This window comes from Punctularia strigosozonata, assembly GCF_000264995.1.
Source record: "Punctularia strigosozonata HHB-11173 SS5 unplaced genomic scaffold PUNSTscaffold_9, whole genome shotgun sequence".
In the NCBI taxonomy this organism is placed as follows: Eukaryota; Fungi; Basidiomycota; class Agaricomycetes; order Corticiales; family Punctulariaceae; genus Punctularia; species Punctularia strigosozonata.
Window position 1 is genome coordinate 465,984 of NW_006767441.1, and position 19,781 is coordinate 485,764.

The window sequence follows — 19,781 nt, forward strand, 5'->3', positions numbered from 1 at the left end:
ATAGCACAGCTCCAACGCATGATTACATTTTGACCAACGGGAGAGAAGAATCTCTACGTTAGGGCGTGCGTTCGAACATATCGCAATCATGGTATCAGAAGGAGCTCGCAACTTGTATAAAAAATTATCGCCTTCACAATTTAGCTTCGTCACCGTTGAGGTCACCCCAATCTACCAAAGGCTGGGCGTCCGCGCTCAACCGTAGCCCATCGCGGAATTTCTTGATATCCTCGATGATCTGCGCTTCGGTTTCAGGCTCTTCCGAGTCTTGGTCCGTGTTGTGCTTGCGCGCGAGTTCAGGAATGGTGTTGAGCAGCGCAGTCACGGTCCCACCGCCTTCCTTGGGGAACGAGTTCGATCCAGCTTTTTCTAGCCAATATTTTGTGAGGTCCACCGCGGACACCTCATCAGTGGCTTCGGAGACGCCAAGATCCTCCTTCCAGGAGGGCGGAATGGAGTCAGCGGGGACCGCTGTCTTCAACGACCGCTCGAACTCCTGCAGTGCTTCGAAGGACAATTTCACAGCACGCTGCTTCTGGGACTTCATGTGGATAGAGAGCTTGGCGTGTTGCTTCGAATCAGGGTGGACACGGGAAGAGAACAAGTCGAGGATCTCAGCCTTGGTGATACTTCGAAGGAGATCAGCGTCCTGGTCACCTGGTATGCGTTCAGTCCTCGATCCACCGCATTGCGAACAGAAGGCGTACGACGATAGAAGTCTAAGAAGTTATTCTCCACCTGGGACCAGTATCTGTTCGATTCCTCCTTCAGGTTCTTGGGTTTCTCCCGCCATTTTTTCTCCAGGCCCGCCTTCTGTTGTTCAAATTCACCATCAGGGGCATCGGTCATCTCCGTGATGATTTCTTTCATCCCGCGAAGGAAAGCGTCCACGCGACGTTCAAGATACGCAGGTCCGCGCTCGCTCTGTACCACTACCCGCATTCCTGTTTCTGCATCGCCCAGGAGTGTCCAAGGCGCACAAGAGACGATGTACCCAAGCTGCTCCTTTGTCCGCAAGATATTGAAGGCAGGTTCAGCAAGAAGATGGGAAAGCAAAGCGGCCTTGACGCGCAAGCGACGATCTGTTGTAGGACCGAAGCGCACGTAATACGTCAAGCTTGAATTGGGTTCGTTCGGATTAGGTGTTGGCATGCGGTACACGTAGTTGGAGCCTATGGCACGGTTAGACAATAGGACGGTTATCAACAGGCTGCTCACCTTCGGGAAGGATGCGGCAATGCAGAAGAGCAGCGTCGGCTGCTAGAGCCGACGAGCCCAAAATGCGTTCGACATCTTCCATCATACTTGTTGCTTGCTGCACGAAGGATGATCAGAAGGGTTCGCGTATCTGTCGAAGTATACACACTTGCTTGCTCATATTGCCCACAACTAATCCTCGGATATGGGTTTGCTTCAATAATTGGGATCCATGCTCCTGCATGTCCTCGGCCGAAATAGCTAGAAAGTCATGAGCTTTAGAAAGAACCAATGGCGGATTGCTCACAGTCGATGGCTTCGAGTTTCTCCAACAAGGTCCATGGGCGATCCGACAGCGTATCACGGGCATAGTAGTCAGATATCGAGTACGGTTGTCCGAGGAAGAAGTTCTTCCAGTCTCGTTTCAGCTGTGTAGGTAACAATAAGCGAACCGTTGCTGTGAATTACGCGTGACACGGCTTACTTGCTCCTTCATGACATTCAGACGATCGGATTTCACGGGAAGATGTCGGGCGCGTTCAAGGATGTGCTCCCCAAGCACCGCCAATTTGTCGTTATAGCCGAATAAAGAGATCGATATGCCGTTACTCCAACTTCCGATATCATATCCGAGTCCCGCCAATTCTGCATTGTAAGCGAACTCATTCACCGAATCCTTGACCAGATCTGTGTAAAGCCTGAGGGTGTGAATCATTCCGCTGGAAGTCCGTCGAAGCACGTTTTCATATACCTTGTCATGACCGATGCCTTTGGAGAGGTATTCGCAGCCGAGCTGAATTGACAGTTCTTAAGCATGTCAAAGCTAGAAACGCTCGCTACTTGCCTAGAAATCTGTATGACGACATGAGCCTTTGGGACCCAGAACTGGTCGTCTTTCTTGTGCCACAATGTTGACGAATGAGTGTCTCGGATCAAGAACGGGCGTCGCGAAGGCTGGCACAACGTACATCAGTTGAGGACCGTAAGCATAACTCACATACATACTTCAGTCACGTGGGTTTTCTCAACCTCCAGATTAGTTGGTATAAATTCGTTCGGCCCCGGTAGGAAGAGTTCCTGGATGTCATTTCCCGATTCCGCCTCTTTCATAAAGGCTGCGTCAAGTTTGTCGACCAGAAACTTCGTCCCATAAACCGGCTCCTGCTTCCAATCCGCGTCCTGACCATCTCTCAGCAATGCATGCTGATCGCCTCGCGCCATCAATACTGCACGACCTTCGCTGACTCGCAAGGTGTTCAGGAGTTCGCGGACAAGTCGCTCTCCCTCTTCGTCCTTCCACTCCCAATCGAGCGCAGGGCCGCTGAGAATGAGCTCGCGAGGGGTCGGCCAGGACATATACTCAGCAACAGATACAGCGTAGTCGTCTGGACGACGCTTCTCCCGAAAGCGAAAACGGATGCGAGACAAGAGGCTTGTTTCTCGCTGAGCCCAAGCAGGAATGGCTGACGAACGAAGGAGGGAAAGGTATTTGAACACCGCAAGCATCACGGAACGGTGATTTCCTGGTTCTACGTGTTAGCTAATTCATCGGAAGATCGGAAAGGCTGCATACTGAAGCCCTCGTTGGTCAGATGTATGGTAACTTTCATCATGGCGAAGCCGCGGCCAAGGTTCTGCGGGCCACTGCTCAGAGCTGTTATCCAGCCCTTGTTCTTCAGATAAGAATGCAGAGAACCTGGACCCTCGTGTCCGAGATAATGAGATATGAAATTAGCTGGTTTGTATCGCCAAAGGGGCGCTTGCCACGCTAATGGCCAGGACGTCTCCATGGCGTGGAAATCCATGATTGTTTGCACGGATACAATTGTCTGTAAGCAGGTCAAGTAGTGGAACAGATGGCAATTTCGCAGGACGTACAGCCTTTTCGTTGGGCCCGAATGGATGTTCGTTGATAGTGGGCAGTGGCGTTGCTCCTCTGTTGGGTATCGGTGAAAACATCAAGGAGACTAGATCCGACAATTCGTCAAGGGATTCTGCCGTTTGCATAAGCAAGCAATATACGCATGGTAGATGATCCAACCACCTTTGCCGATGATGCAGACCTTCATCCGACTTGCGCAGTATTCCTTGGTCCACCATTCCACTAAGCGACGCCTCGTTTCTCGGCCAACAACACCTCCATCAGGTTCTGTTTCGCTGACGGTCGTAGATGCCTGAGATGGCGCTGGCGAAGGGCTCCGAGAAGGCTCCAGATTGTCATCCCCTAGTTTCGAGGGACCGAGAAGGCCTTTCTTCCTTGCTTGTCGTGCTGCCTGTTCCAGAGTCGCCTTGTTACCTGTGCCGAACTTGCTCCAAGGATGCCCTTCTCGACTGAGGTTCTTGTTGAGCTGATATATCCGCCATATGTCATTTTGGTGGTTCTTCTTGTGTTCTGAATCTACGGCATTCAGTTCCCGGAGGGTGCAGCTCGGCGAGAAAAGCGGGCAGTGGAAGAAGGCGGCGAAGCGGGCAAGCGCGCCCCTCAGAGCAGGAGTGTTGACTCGGAAATAGTAGTTGGTGTTCATGGTGGACGTGAAAGCATTAGAGGCGCCGCCGTTTTTCGCCAAGAACTGTCGGAGAGTGAGAGAGTGTAGGATGCCGCGTCGTCTCGCGTACCTCAGAATATTCGTTTTCCTTTGGATAACTTTCCGTACCCTAATGACTCCTTCAGTGGAGACCGGCAACAAACGTAGCGCTACGAACCATGAACAATAGATGTTCGCAGAAATGTGCCAGACCTGGCATATCATCCTGAGCCACGGCACAGTCTGAGCACCCTCAGGCGAGATCATAACATGAACCAACTCACGGGATCAAACAGGTGCCCAACTGCTACATCGAGACTGGCAGCAGCTTTATCCGCTGCAGGGTCTGATACGATAGTAGCTTGAAGTCCATTAAGCAGTTCTATCACCCTGTAGTCCCTGTCATCTTGTTCCGATTTTTCGATTGGCTTTGTGAAGAGCCTGTATGCAGGTACGTTCTCTCGAGCATGGATCGGCTTCCAGTCGGGATCGAGAGAGCCCATGGTGAAGCGCCTGATAGGAGATACCACAGAGCGGTCGGTGCTGTGGAGTCGCAAGCAAGGCAGGGTCGCGAGGCGCAACGGGAGACTCCGCATGCGCTACAAAAGACTGAGCGCAGTACCAAGCTTCACGCAATGGTCTGAGTAACCCGATCAGTCAACACAATTAGAACACACTATATGCGGTATGTGATAGACTTGCTTTGTCTCGATGGAAGCGCTTGCGAGGTCGCCGCTCAAAGGAAGTACCGCAACGTGTTACGTGTCGTCGAGGTCGGTCTCAGTCAACTCGATCTGGTTCCTCAAACGCGGTAGATCACCTTTTCTCAGGTTATGCACGGCGTCCCATACGTAATTTCTCGAGCTCGGGGGTTAGATGACTTGCAATACAGTCAACAATAATGGGGACAATGGGAAGGCAAACCTCACCACCGCAGAGCATGGCGTATGCCAAATATGGCTCAGTTAGGTAACTCGCCGATAGTACAATCACGTGACAAGCGCAGTGGCCCGGGTGTGCTCGTCATGGTCACGACGCTTCAAAAATATGACTTATTTGAAACAAATTGCGTGAAGGGATGAGTCGTGATTTTTTTCATGACTCCTATGGACGCAGACAATCATGGTCAGAAAGCCCCGCGGAGTAACGTTTGGAGACTCCCAATCCCAGCCTTAACCCCGTCTATTATCCTGATGTTCCTCCCTTCATCTCCAAGTTCCTGTACGCAGGCTTCTCTGACTATGTGGTCCAATCCAGCCATGCCTGCGCACCCGAGGCATATCGTCCCGACCACGGCATTCCGTCCACGAAGCAATCTTTTGACGGCATCCTGCATGCGGCACTTCACAAGATCGGCTGGGGCATCGTGCAACTCCACCGCAGAGAGGCCTGTTGTTTCCACGCCTGCAAATTTCTGACTATCACCTCCCAAGAAATTATGGACAGCTATCGTTAGGAGCTCTTGCCATACGGCCCCTGTTGGAAGGATCGAGTTTAAGCGCCCAGCGTTTCGCCAATCTTACTTACCTGTGGAGACAATCCCAAAACACTCCCCAGGCCGTATCGTCTGCAACGCAGCTGCGATACTTGCCTCCAGGATTCCTACGACTGGACGGTGTGTCCGATTCTGTAGCTCACGCACCAGGGGATGCTCGCTGTAGCATGCGACAAGGAAAGCATCCTGTCGTTGCAGCATTGGGAGCAACGCGGGCAAGCATCGTTCCATGCTTAGAGTAGCATCCGAGGCGTTATCGATGCTACGTGGTCCGGATGGCGCTGTGAAGTACTCGCAGCGAGTCTGTCGGTAAACATGTCATCCTGATGGTGAAAACCAGCGGTAGCGAAGAAAAATACGCACATCATTATACTTAAGAGATTCGACGACATCTACCAAACTGATAGTCATCGACACAGTGGAATTCGGGTTTATAACCAGGATAGAGTATGAGTTACGATCCATGTGTTACCGATGCTGTGGAGGCGATGAGGGAAGGAGAGTTCGGGAGGGAGAGATATCGTCTTGACAAGTAAATATGTATCTAGCTTTCCCCTACAAGATTACCTTGCTCGATTTTGCTCTGTGACTATCCAACACGGCAAGAAAGAACACTCAGACTATGCGATTGAGAAGACTATCCATAGATGACTGAAGACGGTAGTACGAGCGACAACATGAAACGAAACAAAACCTGACAACATCCCGAACAACGTAGATAACATAGATGTGTATACTACGATGCCTATTTCCGTCGTGGCGCAGCTTTCTTGCCATTGGCCTGGATTAGGTGAGAATCAATGCAATCTCAGGGCAATGCGAGTTTGAACTCACGGCCGGTGCAACCTGATGTTCTGCATCGAAGTTCTTCGGTCGTCGGAACAGCAAGACATGCGGTTCAGGTGCTACACAGCAGGTTGGGCTGCTTTCACTATGCTATACACGAATATCGCTCTCACCATGAACCTCGTAATGAACCCATCCAAGACTCTGAGTGATACCGATTCCTCGCCATTCGGCTTCGGTCAAGAGGCGCAGTGTCCCTGGTAAAAGGACATCAACATCGGCGCAATACAATCATAATGTCTTGATGTGTGTCAACCTGATTCGTCGGGATTGAAATATTGCTTTGGAATCATCTTGAACAACGGTTTCGGTAGGATGACGTGCCGATACTCAAATTCATCATCGGAATACCGATCCGAGTAGTGGATTCTAAAGATATTCAGTTAGCTCCGAACTGAAGCCAGCATTACATGTGTAACACACACTTATTCAACAGTTCTTCGAGCTTGTCACTTTGGGAAGGTTGCGCCATGGGGGCGAAACGATCAGTCCGAAGCCGTTTCCTCAAAGGTGATGATGATCGCAGAGACAAAAAGACCAATACAGGTTCAGGGTCAACCCCACCGATAGGAGTTGCTACGTAGCACCAGGAAAAGGAGCACGGAAGGCGAGAGTAGAGGGCGGGCTGGAACTGACGATAAACGCGTATGTCACGTATGCGAGTCATGTGACTGGTCGCGTGTCTGTGACAAACGCGGCGGGCGGTTCTCAGTCCGCCTTTTTCAAGACCTAAAGTTCGTCCTACTGCAAGTGCAACCGGTTGCTCGCACTACACCGATTCAAGTTACTTCGCTCTCACCAGCTTTTCCCAGTATGCCTTACCAGCATGCATTCGTGTCCAACTACCATAACGATCCTCCCGGTGGTGTCGATATATATGCGCAACCAACAAAGGACTATGAACTTCATCAATCCTCGGATCCCTTTGATCCTGACGATGCCGATGGCCTTTACTCGTCTCACCACGGTGAATTCCGTGCGTATATGCGTGATCAGGATTTTCGATGCATTTATATCCACCCTTTCAAGAGTATTCTTCTCCATCTCCTGTGCAGCGTTCCTCTGGTCTGGCTGACAGATATGATTTGCACTTCACGGACGATTACCTATCATCGCTCCGCGACACAACCCACTCCTACCATCAGGATGACGTACTGCGGAATGGTGGGGGATTTTCGTTCTGATTCATCGATGAGCGAGGATCTAATGATATAGCAACGGCGCATATAGGCTCCTACGCGGATGAGATTCCTGTCCGCATTTCCAGCCAACAACACGGTCCTCAGACGCTACCATTTGGGAAGGATGAGCGATGTCATACCCCGTCTTCTTTGCAATGGAGGAGACCTAATGCTATACAGGCGACACATGACTACGTGATGGAGCACGGCTATGAGAGTACAGAATTCCGTGGAGATCAACTGCTGCTACGCACAAGCAGTCAGCACATTGACTCCTTCGGTCACACACACAGTAGCCATCAACGCAGAAACGCAGATGCTTCCGAAAAGGCTGTGAACACTGCCAGAAAGTCCTTGATGCTTCATGGAGAGCCATACCAACAGCATCATCCACGTAATGACGCCTATATCGACTACTATGACTCTGATCGCGCGGAAGACTACACCGATACAGTCTCTCCAAACCCTGCCAGCGAACATGATCACGCCTTCCCTGAAAAGCACGGCGTTCAGTTAAAACCTGTATCTGCGTTACGTGCGTTTCGTTCTTTTGGTGCTGTTTCCCTCCGAGTCATACTTTTCGATAAGCCGACATCTACCGTTCAATCTTCAAGTTCGGTGTCTTCAACGCCATTCAGACCAAGTGCTTCAACAGCATCATGAATTCAGACGAGAATATTGTGTGTATTGCGTTCGCGATCCTTATAGTCGAGCGGCGGTCACTCACTTGTCCATCGAGGTCATATCTGCCCCTACGGGATCGGGAAAGACTGTATTATTCGAGTTGGCAATGATACGGATCCTTATGAACGATCGTGCCGGGCGATCGAAATGTGTCTATATGGCACCCACAAAGGTATGCATCCGAGAATGTCGACGTAGTTGTGCGTGCTGCTGAGATGTGAAAGGCTCTTTGCGCAGAAAGAGCTCGAGATTGGGCGACGAAGTTTGAAGGAATCGGAGTGAAATGTGCAGTACCCTCGTCTCTTGGTCCTTTGCGTGCATTGAACCTCCTGTGGTTGATGTCAGGTTGCGAGCTTACTGGCGATACTGCTCAATTTGGATCGAGCGCGTGGGGCGACGCTCGACATGCCAGCATCATGTGGGAATCTCTTGCTTCACCAAGGAAGGCTCGACTAACACTTACTCCAGCGTCACTACGGTAGGATGGCCACCATTTGACTGACACCATACGTTATTTCAAGTACCTTGTCATGTCCAACAGGGCGAGAAGTGGGATAGCCTGACACGCCACTGGTCGGAGTCCGCATACATTTTGGATCGAATCAAACTTTTTATGGTCGATGAGGCACGTAGCTTGTCGTACACAAGGTTTCTGCTCTGTGCTAAACAACTCCCTAGGTCCATATTCTGAATGAGTCCCGGGGAGGTACACTTGAAGTTGTGGTCTCTCGTATGAAGAATCGCGGAACACAAGTCCGGTAGGTGGCAAGCGCTACTCTATACCACGAGCGGCTAAAGCTGTGACCCTAGTTTTATGATGGTCTCTGCCACTGTCCCCAATATCGTGGACATTGCAAATTGGGTGGGATGCGCAACCTCTGACCAACCATGCCATGGTCCGGCTGAGATCTTCGAGGCAAGTTGCAATTTCAGTTCGCGCGTAATTTATACAGCTATTCATTAATAATTCTCAATGACCAGTTTGATGAGTCATTCCGGCCGTGCAAGATTACAAGAGTTGTCAAAGCCTTCCAGCGACCTCAGAATATGAATGATTTCGCATTTGCCAAGATACTTGATGCTAAACTCTTCAACGTCCTACAAGAACATAGCAGGAAAAAGCCGATCTTGATCTTTGTCGCCACGCGCAAAGGTGCCGTTCCTTCCATACACATAGGGAGCGTTGCCAGAATGTTCGTGTTCTTGCAGGTGTGCTAGCAACAGCCGAGCGGCTGCTTGCGGATTATTCCAATGCGTTGGGTAAAGGGCTCGACGTCCCTTGGCTCAAACCGAAAAGGCTGGTTCTGTTCTTACTAGCAGTCCTTGCCATCAGTGATAAAACAAAATTCTAGTTGCGATCGGATGTTCGATGACAAACGCTTGGAGCGTACGTCAACTGCAGAAAAGCTGGCTCGCCTCGTCGACTAATATGGACGCTGCAGGGCTAGCTTTGTATGGCATTGGCGTGCACCATGCCGGTATCAGCATGAGCGATAGACGAGCAACAGAGGAACTGTTCTTGAACAAATTCCTGAATGTTGTCGTCGCTACATCGGTGAGTTGCCGTTCACAGCGAGTTGCATCACAGATAGCTGAAATAAGGGTCAGACGTTGGCCGTTGGCGTGAACCTCCGTAAGAGCTTGTTCACCGGAGCTCCGAGAGGTGTCTCATCGTGAGACGGACTAGCCGCGCACACTGTTGTCATCAGAGGTGTCAAGGTTTATCATAACAACACCTGCCAGGAGTATTCCGATTTGGACGTTATGCAAATGATAGGTCGTGCCGTAAGTTAACTTATGTGCTACGCGAATGCTGTCTGACGTTATCCTCAGGGTAGACCGCAATTCGGTGAAGTACTGTGTGTTATAGACGGAAAACAAACAATCTCACGACACGATGACCAGATAACGAAGGCCTTGCCATCATCATGTGCGAGCAGCAGCTTGAATCGAAGTATCAAGCGTTAGCTCAAGGGAAAACCCTTCTTGAATCCTGTCTGCATTTAAACCTTTGCGAGCACATTAACTCCGAGATTGGTCTAGGCACCATAACCGATATCCGCGGTGCGCGAAAATGGCTGAAAGATTCGTTTCTCTTCCAAAGGATACAACGCAATCCATGCTACTACCACATCGGGAAGAATGCTGAAGAAACATGGGAGAACAAGTTTGACCGGTTAGTGGACGAAACCGTCAAGCGACTCGGGGACCACGAGCTACTGCAAACCCCTGGAGACGCCGACGGCGATGAGAGCAGGTTGCGCCTAACAGAGTATGGAGAGATCATGAGCAAAGTGAGTAGATCTTCTATTGGCCTTGCTAGCTTCTTTCCTGACCTATGTTCTTCTGCAGTTGTACATCCGTTTAGCTACGGTCGGCCGATATATCGACTACGATGTCTTCTGGCTGATTCAGTTATAGATGAGTTTGATTCTCAAATTACCTGATCGTGCAAGCTTGCGAGATATGGTAGGGACCAGGTTCTGTGGTAGCGGGATGCTTCTGAATGACTCTCGTAGCTGGAAGTTATTGCCTCCGCTGACGAGTGAGTCACTTTCCGGCCGAACACGCGATCAAGAGCCGCAAAGCAATTCATAGGTTGAATGACCTCAAACTTCGAGCGGGAGAGAAACAGGTAATGTAACACAATCCGTTCCTTAACCCCGGGAGCCTCATGCTCCTAGGTCTATATTAAATTACGTACGGACGATGGCGTCCGTTTCAAGCTCAGCAAGATAGAAAAGCCTGGCGACAAGATATTTATCCTCATGCAGGTGTATAAAATGATGACATGCGCGAATGTTCACTAAAATCTCTGCACGTAGGCCGTATTAGGTGGCGTTTATTTGAATTCGCCTGAGTACAGAACTGCGGACAGCCAACCATATCTGGAATCGACGACTATCTTTCGACACGCTCCCCGCATAGCAAAGGGTGGGCCCCTTCGGACCAGCGAGTGTTGCCCGTGATACCTGATGATCATTTAGGGATCGTAGAAGTGGCTGTCATCAAGAAGTCAGCGACTCAGCTCCTCCATGGACTGGAACTGTGCGTAACGCTATGCTGTTGGCATAGGTCATTCACGAACCTTCGTGCATAGCGTACGGTGTTTGACTGCCAAGACTTGGGAGGATAGACCAACTGTGCTGCGGCAGATTGAATCAATAGGAGAGAAATCGTGCGCGTATACCGTCGTTTCGAGTCATCCGTCAACTGATTAACCTTTCAGCCTGAAAACCCTGGCTGAACATGGAGTCACAAGCTTGGATGTGCTTAGGAAACAAGATCCCCTCCGGATCGAGATAGTACGGATGCTTCGGTTCTCGAGTGACTGATCATGATTTTGAGATCACTAGCTCTTGAATCGAAGACCTCCATACGGGCAAGAAATCCTCGAGAGCTGCAAGGAGATTCCTACATACCGACTCGAGATTTCGGAAGTGGAAATTCGCACTAAGGATGGAAGAGGGCCAGTGCACGTGAAACTCAAAGTAGATTGCGGTCGTATCCTCCACGAAGGCACAGGGTCCAATCATTCGAGGCTGAAGAAAGCCAGACACCGGTCGGATAAGACTTGCATTCTGACTATGACCTCCGATCATCAATTCCTCGACTTCCGCACCATACCGTGAGTAGCCGAGGTGCTGCACTCACCGTGGTCGGGCATTGATGTCCAGGTATAGAACGAAATTGCTGCAGGGATCGAAATCATTCACTGTGATAGCATCCCTGATCAAACCGAGTCAATCAGTCATCATCTCCATCACATCGGTAAGTCTCAACGAGATCCGAGACAAGCTCCGTTCTCATTCGCTTGACGTAGGAGAGCGTTGCAGGCAATGGGGTTACCAGGACCTACAAGCCGGAGATCGATCCGAAGCAGTATCCTATACTGGACACTCGACCGCAGACATCAGCGGCAAGGACATCACTACCATTTCGAGCTTCACACTGAATCGAAGCGTCGTGTAGGAAATGGACTTGGTGGGCCTGGAAGACGATCCGGACTTCTGGAATTTCGGGCCGGATGATGGCGAGGATTGTCCGAAGAACACGTTGGCCCTGCATCAAGGTACTAGTTGGAGTCCCTGGTATGCAGGCAGGAGTGTAAACCCTATTTGCAGTGCCTTCAACTCCATCGCGATACCTGATCCGAAGGAACATTGATGTCCAAGATTCGGTTGCCGCTCCTAGCCATCCAAAACTGTCCAATGGGAACTATGCGTGAGTATGCCACTGCCACAGCATGCCAATCCTAGCTGTACGCTCAATGTGCGCATCGATAGTTGCAACCACACATGCAGAGACAAGGCAACCTGTAGGCACCTCTGGTAAGCAACAATACTTTCCCTGTAAAAGCGCATTATGGACCGCAGCGTCCAGCTGCCGGGATGGGCTGGGGAAGCCGCCTCACACTCCGAAGAGACGACACAACTCGTCGAAAGAAGAGAACGCGCAAGCAAGGTCGAAGTCGAGGAAGGATAACACGGCAGTCGTGCCTCGTCAGAAACCCTCTGACGACTTTACACATGTCGTGAAGACAGTACATAAGGTTGCTCCAGCCACGAAATCTTCTGCGAAGTTAGACGCACGCCTCAACCAATTGGACAAACTACATTCGGATGCCAACGTTCGAGGAAGTTTACGGCTCTTCGGTGATCAGCGGCTCAAACTCGAAGACGTGGAAAGTTCTGTAGGCTCTCAGAGACCGGGGAAGCACAGGCCCGCTCCCAGTTTCGACGTCGAACTTGCTGACATTTCTTCGGAGTCCTGCACCGTGACCGGATCTCATTCAGACGACGACGTGGAGTTTCCAGACGTCCATGAACTATTTCGTGTCGCCAGGAATTCTGATCAGAAGAACGTTGGCCAAGAATTGGGAACCTCGTCAGAAAGCAGCTACAGCAACCCCGAAATGGACGCTCTCATCCGCGACATGGATCTTCCGAAGGATTCCCTGCTGTATGAGTGTGCTGACGAACGTGACTTGGAACCCGCAAGCACATCTGCGGAATCTTCTCTCAAAAGGTCATACGAAGACGAGGCTTATGACTGGCCGGCCAAGCGTTACAAAGAGGGATCTGATGAACTCCTAAATACGGTATGCATTATACATGTCATACCATGTATATGCACTGCACGCCTTCACGCAGAAACCCGACCAGACACAACAACAGCCTCCTTCAAAGGCAGACTCATTGTTTCTACGCGGCTCGTCACCGGATTCACATAGGACAGACCGCGAGCGCGCTACTGCACGCACACTAGACAACGGAGATGTGGAAGCACTGCACTCGCAGTTTGACTTCGGTGACCCGGATACAGGCTTTGAGTTCGACATGACTTTATTTGACTTCGTTCCTGAAGACTCTGCTGCTACGTCTTTATCTGGCGATCAGCTACACAACACATACTCACTCAATGACGGCCATCAAGGTCATGTTGCTCGTGATGAATCTGGCAGTCAGGATCACGAGGATTACTACACGGACAACCCTCTTGCTGAGATTGAGGCCTTCCTGAACAGCGGTTCTGTAGAGATCACAGATGACTAGTCCCCGCTAAGCTTGTGCATTATAGTAAAGCGCTGTAAATTATGTATGGCCTCGTGCTGCAACGTGATGGACGCTCGAATACTGTGAAATGTTTCTCATGCTCGGGTCTCAGTCTTGTCATCCGACGATGGTAACGCGCCGTCCTCGGGCGGATCGACGAAAACCTTCAGAACGCCCCTGAGGCGTTCATCCCACAACGTCTGGTTTTCAGGCTTTACGATCTCCCAGCCTTCCAAGTCGCCTCTCCAACGCAATTCCTTCTTGATCCTCTCCGCGCGCAGCTCAACCTCAGTAGGAGGGGGGTTCTGGAGCTCTTCCTTCGTAGGCTCGCGGTCACCACGAGCTAGAGCACGAGCAGTGACCAGTTTCTCCGCGAGGCTCTTGTAATAGGATTTTCGAGACGACTCAATTTCTGAGGGAATCTTCTGAAGCGAGTTCTTGTAGTAGGACTCGACATCCCGATCGAAGTCGAGGTCCAGTTGGGGTCGTAAATCTTGAACCGGGTCGATCGAAGGGTCGAATGCGGGCGCGTTGAGAGAAGGAGGAGGCGCAAGGAATGGCCGGGTGATGCCCATGACCAGTTTGTATCCGTCCCTGGAGCCAGAAGCTACCTTATACCGTTCATTGAAGAAGTCCCAAATCATATGGGGTATGAGCTTGAGCCCGACGAAGTTGGTGAAGGACACTAAGAGGAGAGGAGGCAGCGGGGGAATGGATTCCGGAGGAGCGTTCAGGTGGGCGGGGATTGAAGACGTGACAGAGATGATGGATGACGATGGCGAGGCTTGGGTCATCCCAGGCATTTTGAACTGGGCTAATGTGCCAGGTAATACTCTGGAAGGGGCGAGTCGTGAGGGTGTGGGTATAGGCTCATCGTCAGCCAAGGGCCTCGAGGTCGTAGATGCTAGAGACTCCGTATCAGGCTCGTCGAATGCACCGTCGTTCGCCAGTTCGTTCGCCAACTGTTCTTCGCGATCGACCTTCTCGAGACCTTCGGTCCATCCTCGTACGAGCCCATGCATAAACTCCTTGAAGGTGCTTCTTCCGATAAGGACGATGCCACCTTCAAGCTCCTGTTCCGGAGTACGTTTCTGAACAGCGGGCGTGGCGAGTGACGGTAGGGGTTCCAAGCCAGCGTCTATGCGGCGCCGGGTTTTGATAGATTCCGCGACATGATTCGAGATGTCCCCGAGACGTTTGCCCTTGATCATATCGTAATCTACAGCTGCAGCGACAAGGATGGGCTGCAAGTGAGGATGAGTACATAAGCTGAGGTGTAAAAGAGGCCATGCTCACCTTGACATACTTCCTGAAGTACTTCATGCTGCGGTCGTAGTCGTCGTCCCCTGGCCATTTGCCTCCGTATACCGTCACCTTCCGCGGAAGCTCCATGGTGCCGAGAGGTGCTTCGGCGAGGTGCTTGACGCGGTCCACATACTCTTGCCTTATGCGTTTACATTCACGTCGGTCGTAGAGATAGTAGCCAGTGATGGAAGCCGTGACTGAGATGAATATAAGCCAGTTGCGCGAGGGAAGCTTGGGCCGCTTCTCAAACCACGAAGGGGGTATTCCTGCTCGCGATCAGGGCTGTGAGGCTGCAGACGATGTTCATGGCACGCGTACCAGTATATTGCAGTGCCGACCTTAGCCCAGAGGGTTTCGTGGGCTGCAGCGGGAGCGTCGAAGTAGCATCCTTGGCCGCCATCCGCTGCTGGCTGAATGAGCTCTGGTCGACTGGCCCGGGCACGGCGCTGGCCGAAATTTCGCGATTACATAAGTGACGCGCTATATAACGCGGTTCACGCGTCGCGACCTCCCGTTGTCTTTTCGCTGCCTCTTCTTCTCGATGGCCGAACAACTCACTCGTGGTCTATGCCTGCGCCTTCAGCACGCTCAGACTGATGATCAAGAGATTTATCTGAGCTGCCCTACTGTCCAATTTCTGTCCATCAAGAAGATTAGTCCAACTGGCCCGCCTGGGGCGAACGCGCCTGACCGGTACCGCATTATCATGTCCGACGGAGAACACTTCGTACAAGCCATGCTAGCCACACAACTCAACCATCTTATTGAGGATGAAACTATTGGCAAGCACAGCATTGTCGTTCTCGATCGATTTACCGCGAACGTCGTCCAGGAGAGGCGGTGAGCCTAACTGAATATACAGCCACTCGTGACCCGCCTTAACTCATTGTATAGACTTATCATTATTCTGGATCTGACTCCAGTCCTGAAGATTGCCGAGAAGATCGGAGATCCCTCTGCCATAACATTGAGCGATCAGCCCACGACAGACGGTGATGTCCCGATGGCTGAGACCGCCCCTACCCCTGCCCCCGCGCGTGCGTCAGCGCCGTCCGTTTCCAACACGGTCCCACCGAGATCCGCTCCTCAACGCTCGACGCCCGGTAACAAGAGTGGTGGCCGTCAATCAGCGATCCTCCCTATCGAAGGGCTTTCGCCGTACCAGAACAACTGGACGATCAAAGCCAGGGTCACTCAGAAGTCTGACATCCGGACTTGGTCAAACCAGCGTGGAGAAGGCAAGTTGTTCAATGTCACGCTTATGGACGAAAGCGGCGAGATCAGAGGGACGGGCTTCAACGACGTCGTAGACGCGCTCTACGAAAAGTTCCAGGAGGGCAAGGTGTATTTCATTAGTCGGGCGCGGGTCAACCTGGCTAAGAAGAAGTTCTCAAACCTCGCCAATGACTATGAACTGAGCTTCGAGCGTAACACTGAAGTCGAAGAGGTAGACATCGTTGTTATACCGACGCACGGATACTGACTTTCCCAGTGCCTCGATCCTTCCGGAGTTCCTGCAGTGAAGTACGAATTCACACCGTTGGCCGAACTGGAACAGAAGGAGAAAGACTCAACGTGTGGTAAGCGTAGAGATACTGCTTCTCCTACTGCTTCTCAGAGTGCCTTCATAGACGTGCTTGGGGTGGTCAAGGAAGACGGCGGCGTTGCCACAATTGTTTCCAAGACGACCCACAAGGAGGTAGGATGGCCCCATAAAGTCTCCCTTCAGATAGCTCACGAACAGCACTACCTAGCTCTTGAAACGCGAACTAACTTTGGTCGATAGCTCTGGCTACTCTGTTCGATTGACGCTGTGGGGCAAGCAAGCCGAAGCCTGGAACCATACCGACAACCCTGTCGTCGCCTTCAAGGGCGTTAGAGTCGGTGATTTCGGAGGTGGGTTCTCCCCCCACTCCCCAAAGGAGACATTCGGTTTTGACATCCATACATTTATAGGTCGCTCCCTGTCGATGGTTTCGTCCAGTACCATGCAGATCGAACCCGACATCCCTGAGGTTCACCACCTCCGTGGCTGGTACGACGGCGTGGGCAACAGTCAATCCTTCCAGTCCCATAGCTTCTTGTCGGGCGGAGCCGGCGGTGCGGGTATGGGTGGCACCTTCAACCGAGCCGAGGTGAAAACCTTGGGCGAAATTCGGGACCTTCAATTGGGCTCGTCGGACCGGCCTGACAACTTCTTCGCTCAAGCGACAGTCATGCACGTCCGCGGGGAGAACATAGCTTATCCCGCGTGCCCGAAGGAAGGGTGCAACAAGAAGGTCGTGCAGATCCCCGACGGCAGATGGCGCTGCGAAAAGTGCGACGAGTCTTACGATGCGCCCGAGTACCGGTATGCTGCGCAGCCTGATTGTGTCCCAAATTTTGCTCATGCGACGCCCAACTAGATACATTGTGTCCATGGCTGTGGCCGATCATACAGGGCAAGCTTGGTTCCAAGGTTTCAACGATGTCGGGCTCGCGGTATTTAACAACATGAGCGCCACCGAGCTAGTTCAGATCAAGGTAGTAAGCTTGCACGTTCCATAAAACACCTCTAACTCCATATCGTTCAGGAACGGGACGAAGCAAAGTTTAATGGTATCCTGCACAAGGCCGGTTGCCAAACGTTCAATTTCTCATGCCGCGCGAAGCAAGACACATTCGGCGTGAGTGACGGATGCGTGTAGCGTGCCCCGGCGCTAACCTATGCTAGGACTCGACACGTGTGCGATACGGGATTTCGAGGATAACGCCCTTAGACTATGCTGCGGATGCAGCGTACTTGCGCGACCTGCTCAAGACCCCTTGGGCCCATGGCCAGTAGCTGTACAGTTCTTGGTCATCTTACGTGTGCTCCCTGTCTCTGTATCATATTGAACAATCATCGGGTGTTGCAATCTCTCGGATCACGAAGCACGCACTCAGGTGCAATGCCTCGGATACCTGGGCAATGAAGGTCGGGATATGTATACGTAAGTATTGCTTAGCACACAATCCATAACCCCTCCAAACCACTAAGTTTCCTGTGCTTCCGATCGGGCCCTCAGCCGAATCATCAAATTATGATACTGAGTATCCTAAGTCATACCCTCCATATAACGATTAGAAGTCGTCCCCCTCCGAGACCTCGTCAGTCTTCATGTTTGATAGTAAGCCCTTGATTCTGTTCAACAACTGCTCTCCCTGCATGGAGTTCTTCACGAGGTAATTCGCTGCTCCCTGCCCTGATCTCGATTTCGGGGCTGGTACTAAGCCAGAGCGCATGGGCGCGACTGGTCCATCGAGCGGCGTCAACGCTCCGACGTAGTCCCTGCTGCCCGGCACCCAGGTGACAGGGCGGTACGCATCCATCTGACCCACGGGTTCGACCTCGCCGGTGATGCGCGCACCACTGAGGCCCGTCGTGTGCCTGCCGACAACTTCAGGCGCGCGAAGCAATTGAGCTTTGCGGAGTCGCATTCGGAGGATGCCCGCTTGGCTGTCGTAACGCGGCGTTTTGTCTGTGCCAAAGTCGACGTTGGTCTGGTCACCGTGAGCTCTGCGGTTGAGGAGCGGCGTCATGCCCGCGAAGCTGGTGATGTAGGCTTGCGCATCGCGTACCAACGACGTGCCTTGCAACACCCGTCCTGGTTGCGGCTTGGTCATGAAGTAGTGCTGGAGCCGGGGTAGCTTGATGTAGATGAGGCCAGCGTCTGGGTGGGGCTGGCGCTCGAGCCTCCTCGAGTGGGGGTCGAGAGCATGATTCATGGCACGTTCTCGGAGGAATGTACGATAAATGCTCGAGTTCTGAGCATACTGGGTGAGCGGGTCATCGGACACGCCAATCCGCCGACGTGAGGCCCCATTCCGCGAGCTTGATTGTGCATTGAGCGCTTCCTGGGACAGATGCTTCCGCTCCTCCGCCTCTGACTTGGCCGCCTCCTGCTTCAAGAACTCCAAGAACTCCGGTCGCATTTCGCGGATATCATCCAGATATGCCTCGAACTCCTTCGGTTTCATCGCCTCGGGATTCGGTATGAGGCCCTGCACCTGAGGAGGGTCGACACTTGTCGGGGCTTCTCGCACTTGCGAGGGGTCGGCGCTCGTGCCGGTGCTCTGCGGCTGAAGCGAGCTGACCCTCGTACGGGCCTTCCGCTGCCCTTTGGCGGCGTTGATCCAGGCCGAGCCGTCATTCGTCCCCAGAGCAAACTCGCTGTCGATGTTCCAGCGATTCAAGCCGGTAACTCCTAGCTGCTCCGCCCACGGCGTATACGGCTGCAGATTATCGACCTTGCCGACCTCGGCCCATTTCTTCATGAACAGTGCTTCTTGGTTGGCGGGGTCCCAGTCCGTCTGCTTCTCGAGGGTGTCAACTGTTTTGACGGTGATGAAAGCGCGTCGTCTCTTGAGCGCGAGTGGGCGCTTCAGGCCCCAGTTTCCGCGGTGCGCATCGCCAGAGGGGGAGGTGTAGACCTGCGCGATGGCCGGATCGTATGTCACAAATTTTGTTCGCTTCAGCAGTGCGGGGAACGTGGAGGAGTTCGGACTTCGTGCGGCGGCGGACGCCATCGTCCTTGGTGAATACGCGAGGTCGCAAGACGCTGGCGGAGAGGCGATTTGAGTCTGACGGGGACGAGGCCGGATGATCACGTGCCTTTTACCCGGGCACCAGCGGGCACCGGACCAACGGCAACGCGAACGAGTTCTTCATCACTGACCGCGACCGCCCAATCATAAACTGGTCTGCATAGTACTTGCACAATACATACAGACTCCGGACTCAGCTCTAGGACATGTAAGTACTAGGCGCGGTAGTCCATGTTGAATGTCACACGGATCCTGCGGAGGTCAAACGTTGAGCAATTTCGCGCAACTCCGTATCATTTGCCCCTCCTCTGCTTGTTTACTACCCTAGCGAAACTTTAGATCCTCGATTGTGGGCCCGTCCCAAGATACCCCGAAGCATGAAAATTGATTTGTTTGGAAGCCGATCCTCGTTTTTATACCGCAGGGT

The 19,781-nt window shown here is 52.2% G+C and overlaps 7 protein-coding genes across 7 annotated transcripts; 2 read left to right on the forward strand and 5 right to left on the reverse strand.

Moving 5' to 3' along the window:
• Positions 1 to 46: 46 nt before the first annotated feature.
• PUNSTDRAFT_53482 (uncharacterized protein) lies at positions 47 to 4,647 on the reverse strand. Its single transcript, XM_007385316.1, has 16 exons — positions 4,425 to 4,647; positions 4,007 to 4,362; positions 3,901 to 3,948; positions 3,814 to 3,852; positions 3,242 to 3,767; positions 3,076 to 3,191; positions 2,771 to 3,026; positions 2,203 to 2,720; positions 2,042 to 2,151; positions 1,949 to 1,990; positions 1,682 to 1,895; positions 1,505 to 1,625; positions 1,367 to 1,458; positions 1,219 to 1,315; positions 708 to 1,172; positions 47 to 657 (listed from the first exon to the last, which is right to left on the reverse strand). The coding sequence occupies exons 2-16, from the start codon at positions 4,223 to 4,225 to the stop codon at positions 134 to 136; spliced, it is 3,387 nt and encodes a 1,128-aa protein (XP_007385378.1). The 5' UTR covers positions 4,226 to 4,362; positions 4,425 to 4,647; the 3' UTR covers positions 47 to 133.
• A 201-nt stretch (positions 4,648 to 4,848) lies between these two features.
• On the reverse strand, positions 4,849 to 5,701 carry PUNSTDRAFT_104576 (uncharacterized protein; the record flags this gene model as incomplete). Its single annotated transcript, XM_007385317.1, has 3 exons — positions 5,581 to 5,701; positions 5,250 to 5,520; positions 4,849 to 5,198 (listed from the first exon to the last, which is right to left on the reverse strand). The coding sequence occupies exons 1-3, from the start codon at positions 5,680 to 5,682 to the stop codon at positions 4,849 to 4,851; spliced, it is 723 nt and encodes a 240-aa protein (XP_007385379.1). The 5' UTR covers positions 5,683 to 5,701.
• Positions 5,702 to 5,848: 147 nt separating this feature from the next.
• Positions 5,849 to 6,659, reverse strand: PUNSTDRAFT_104580 (cyclin-dependent kinase regulatory subunit). The gene is made up of 5 exons (XM_007385318.1): positions 6,489 to 6,659; positions 6,320 to 6,432; positions 6,177 to 6,260; positions 6,052 to 6,122; positions 5,849 to 5,998 (listed from the first exon to the last, which is right to left on the reverse strand). Exons 1-5 carry the CDS (start codon positions 6,533 to 6,535, stop codon positions 5,963 to 5,965), a joined length of 351 nt encoding a protein of 116 aa, XP_007385380.1. The 5' UTR covers positions 6,536 to 6,659; the 3' UTR covers positions 5,849 to 5,962.
• Positions 6,660 to 7,831: 1,172 nt separating this feature from the next.
• PUNSTDRAFT_104582 (P-loop containing nucleoside triphosphate hydrolase protein) lies at positions 7,832 to 11,883 on the forward strand (the record flags this gene model as incomplete). The annotated part of the gene is made up of 22 exons (XM_007385319.1): positions 7,832 to 7,924; positions 7,984 to 8,100; positions 8,153 to 8,213; positions 8,274 to 8,346; positions 8,397 to 8,406; positions 8,470 to 8,544; positions 8,607 to 8,686; positions 8,739 to 8,844; positions 8,910 to 9,081; positions 9,138 to 9,225; positions 9,281 to 9,315; positions 9,371 to 9,483; positions 9,537 to 9,561; positions 9,616 to 9,713; positions 9,762 to 9,777; positions 9,834 to 10,279; positions 10,613 to 10,702; positions 10,754 to 10,862; positions 10,916 to 10,980; positions 11,285 to 11,556; positions 11,612 to 11,699; positions 11,752 to 11,883. Exons 1-22 carry the CDS (start codon positions 7,904 to 7,906, stop codon positions 11,881 to 11,883), a joined length of 2,292 nt encoding a protein of 763 aa, XP_007385381.1. The 5' UTR covers positions 7,832 to 7,903.
• A 1,208-nt stretch (positions 11,884 to 13,091) lies between these two features.
• Positions 13,092 to 15,222, reverse strand: PUNSTDRAFT_104585 (uncharacterized protein). Its single transcript, XM_007385320.1, has 3 exons — positions 15,107 to 15,222; positions 14,780 to 15,054; positions 13,092 to 14,727 (listed from the first exon to the last, which is right to left on the reverse strand). The coding sequence occupies exons 1-3, from the start codon at positions 15,186 to 15,188 to the stop codon at positions 13,579 to 13,581; spliced, it is 1,506 nt and encodes a 501-aa protein (XP_007385382.1). The 5' UTR covers positions 15,189 to 15,222; the 3' UTR covers positions 13,092 to 13,578.
• A 107-nt stretch (positions 15,223 to 15,329) lies between these two features.
• On the forward strand, positions 15,330 to 17,687 carry PUNSTDRAFT_104588 (replication factor-a protein; the record flags this gene model as incomplete). Its single annotated transcript, XM_007385321.1, has 9 exons — positions 15,330 to 15,628; positions 15,683 to 16,235; positions 16,281 to 16,368; positions 16,420 to 16,487; positions 16,543 to 16,684; positions 16,745 to 17,138; positions 17,194 to 17,311; positions 17,362 to 17,454; positions 17,502 to 17,687. 9 exons carry the CDS (start codon positions 15,330 to 15,332, stop codon positions 17,610 to 17,612), a joined length of 1,866 nt encoding a protein of 621 aa, XP_007385383.1. The 3' UTR covers positions 17,613 to 17,687.
• PUNSTDRAFT_144649 (uncharacterized protein) lies at positions 17,679 to 19,336 on the reverse strand (the record flags this gene model as incomplete). The annotated part of the gene is made up of 1 exon (XM_007385322.1): positions 17,679 to 19,336. One exon carries the CDS (start codon positions 19,334 to 19,336, stop codon positions 17,891 to 17,893), a length of 1,446 nt encoding a protein of 481 aa, XP_007385384.1. The 3' UTR covers positions 17,679 to 17,890.
• Between the last annotated feature and the right edge of the window lie 445 nt (positions 19,337 to 19,781).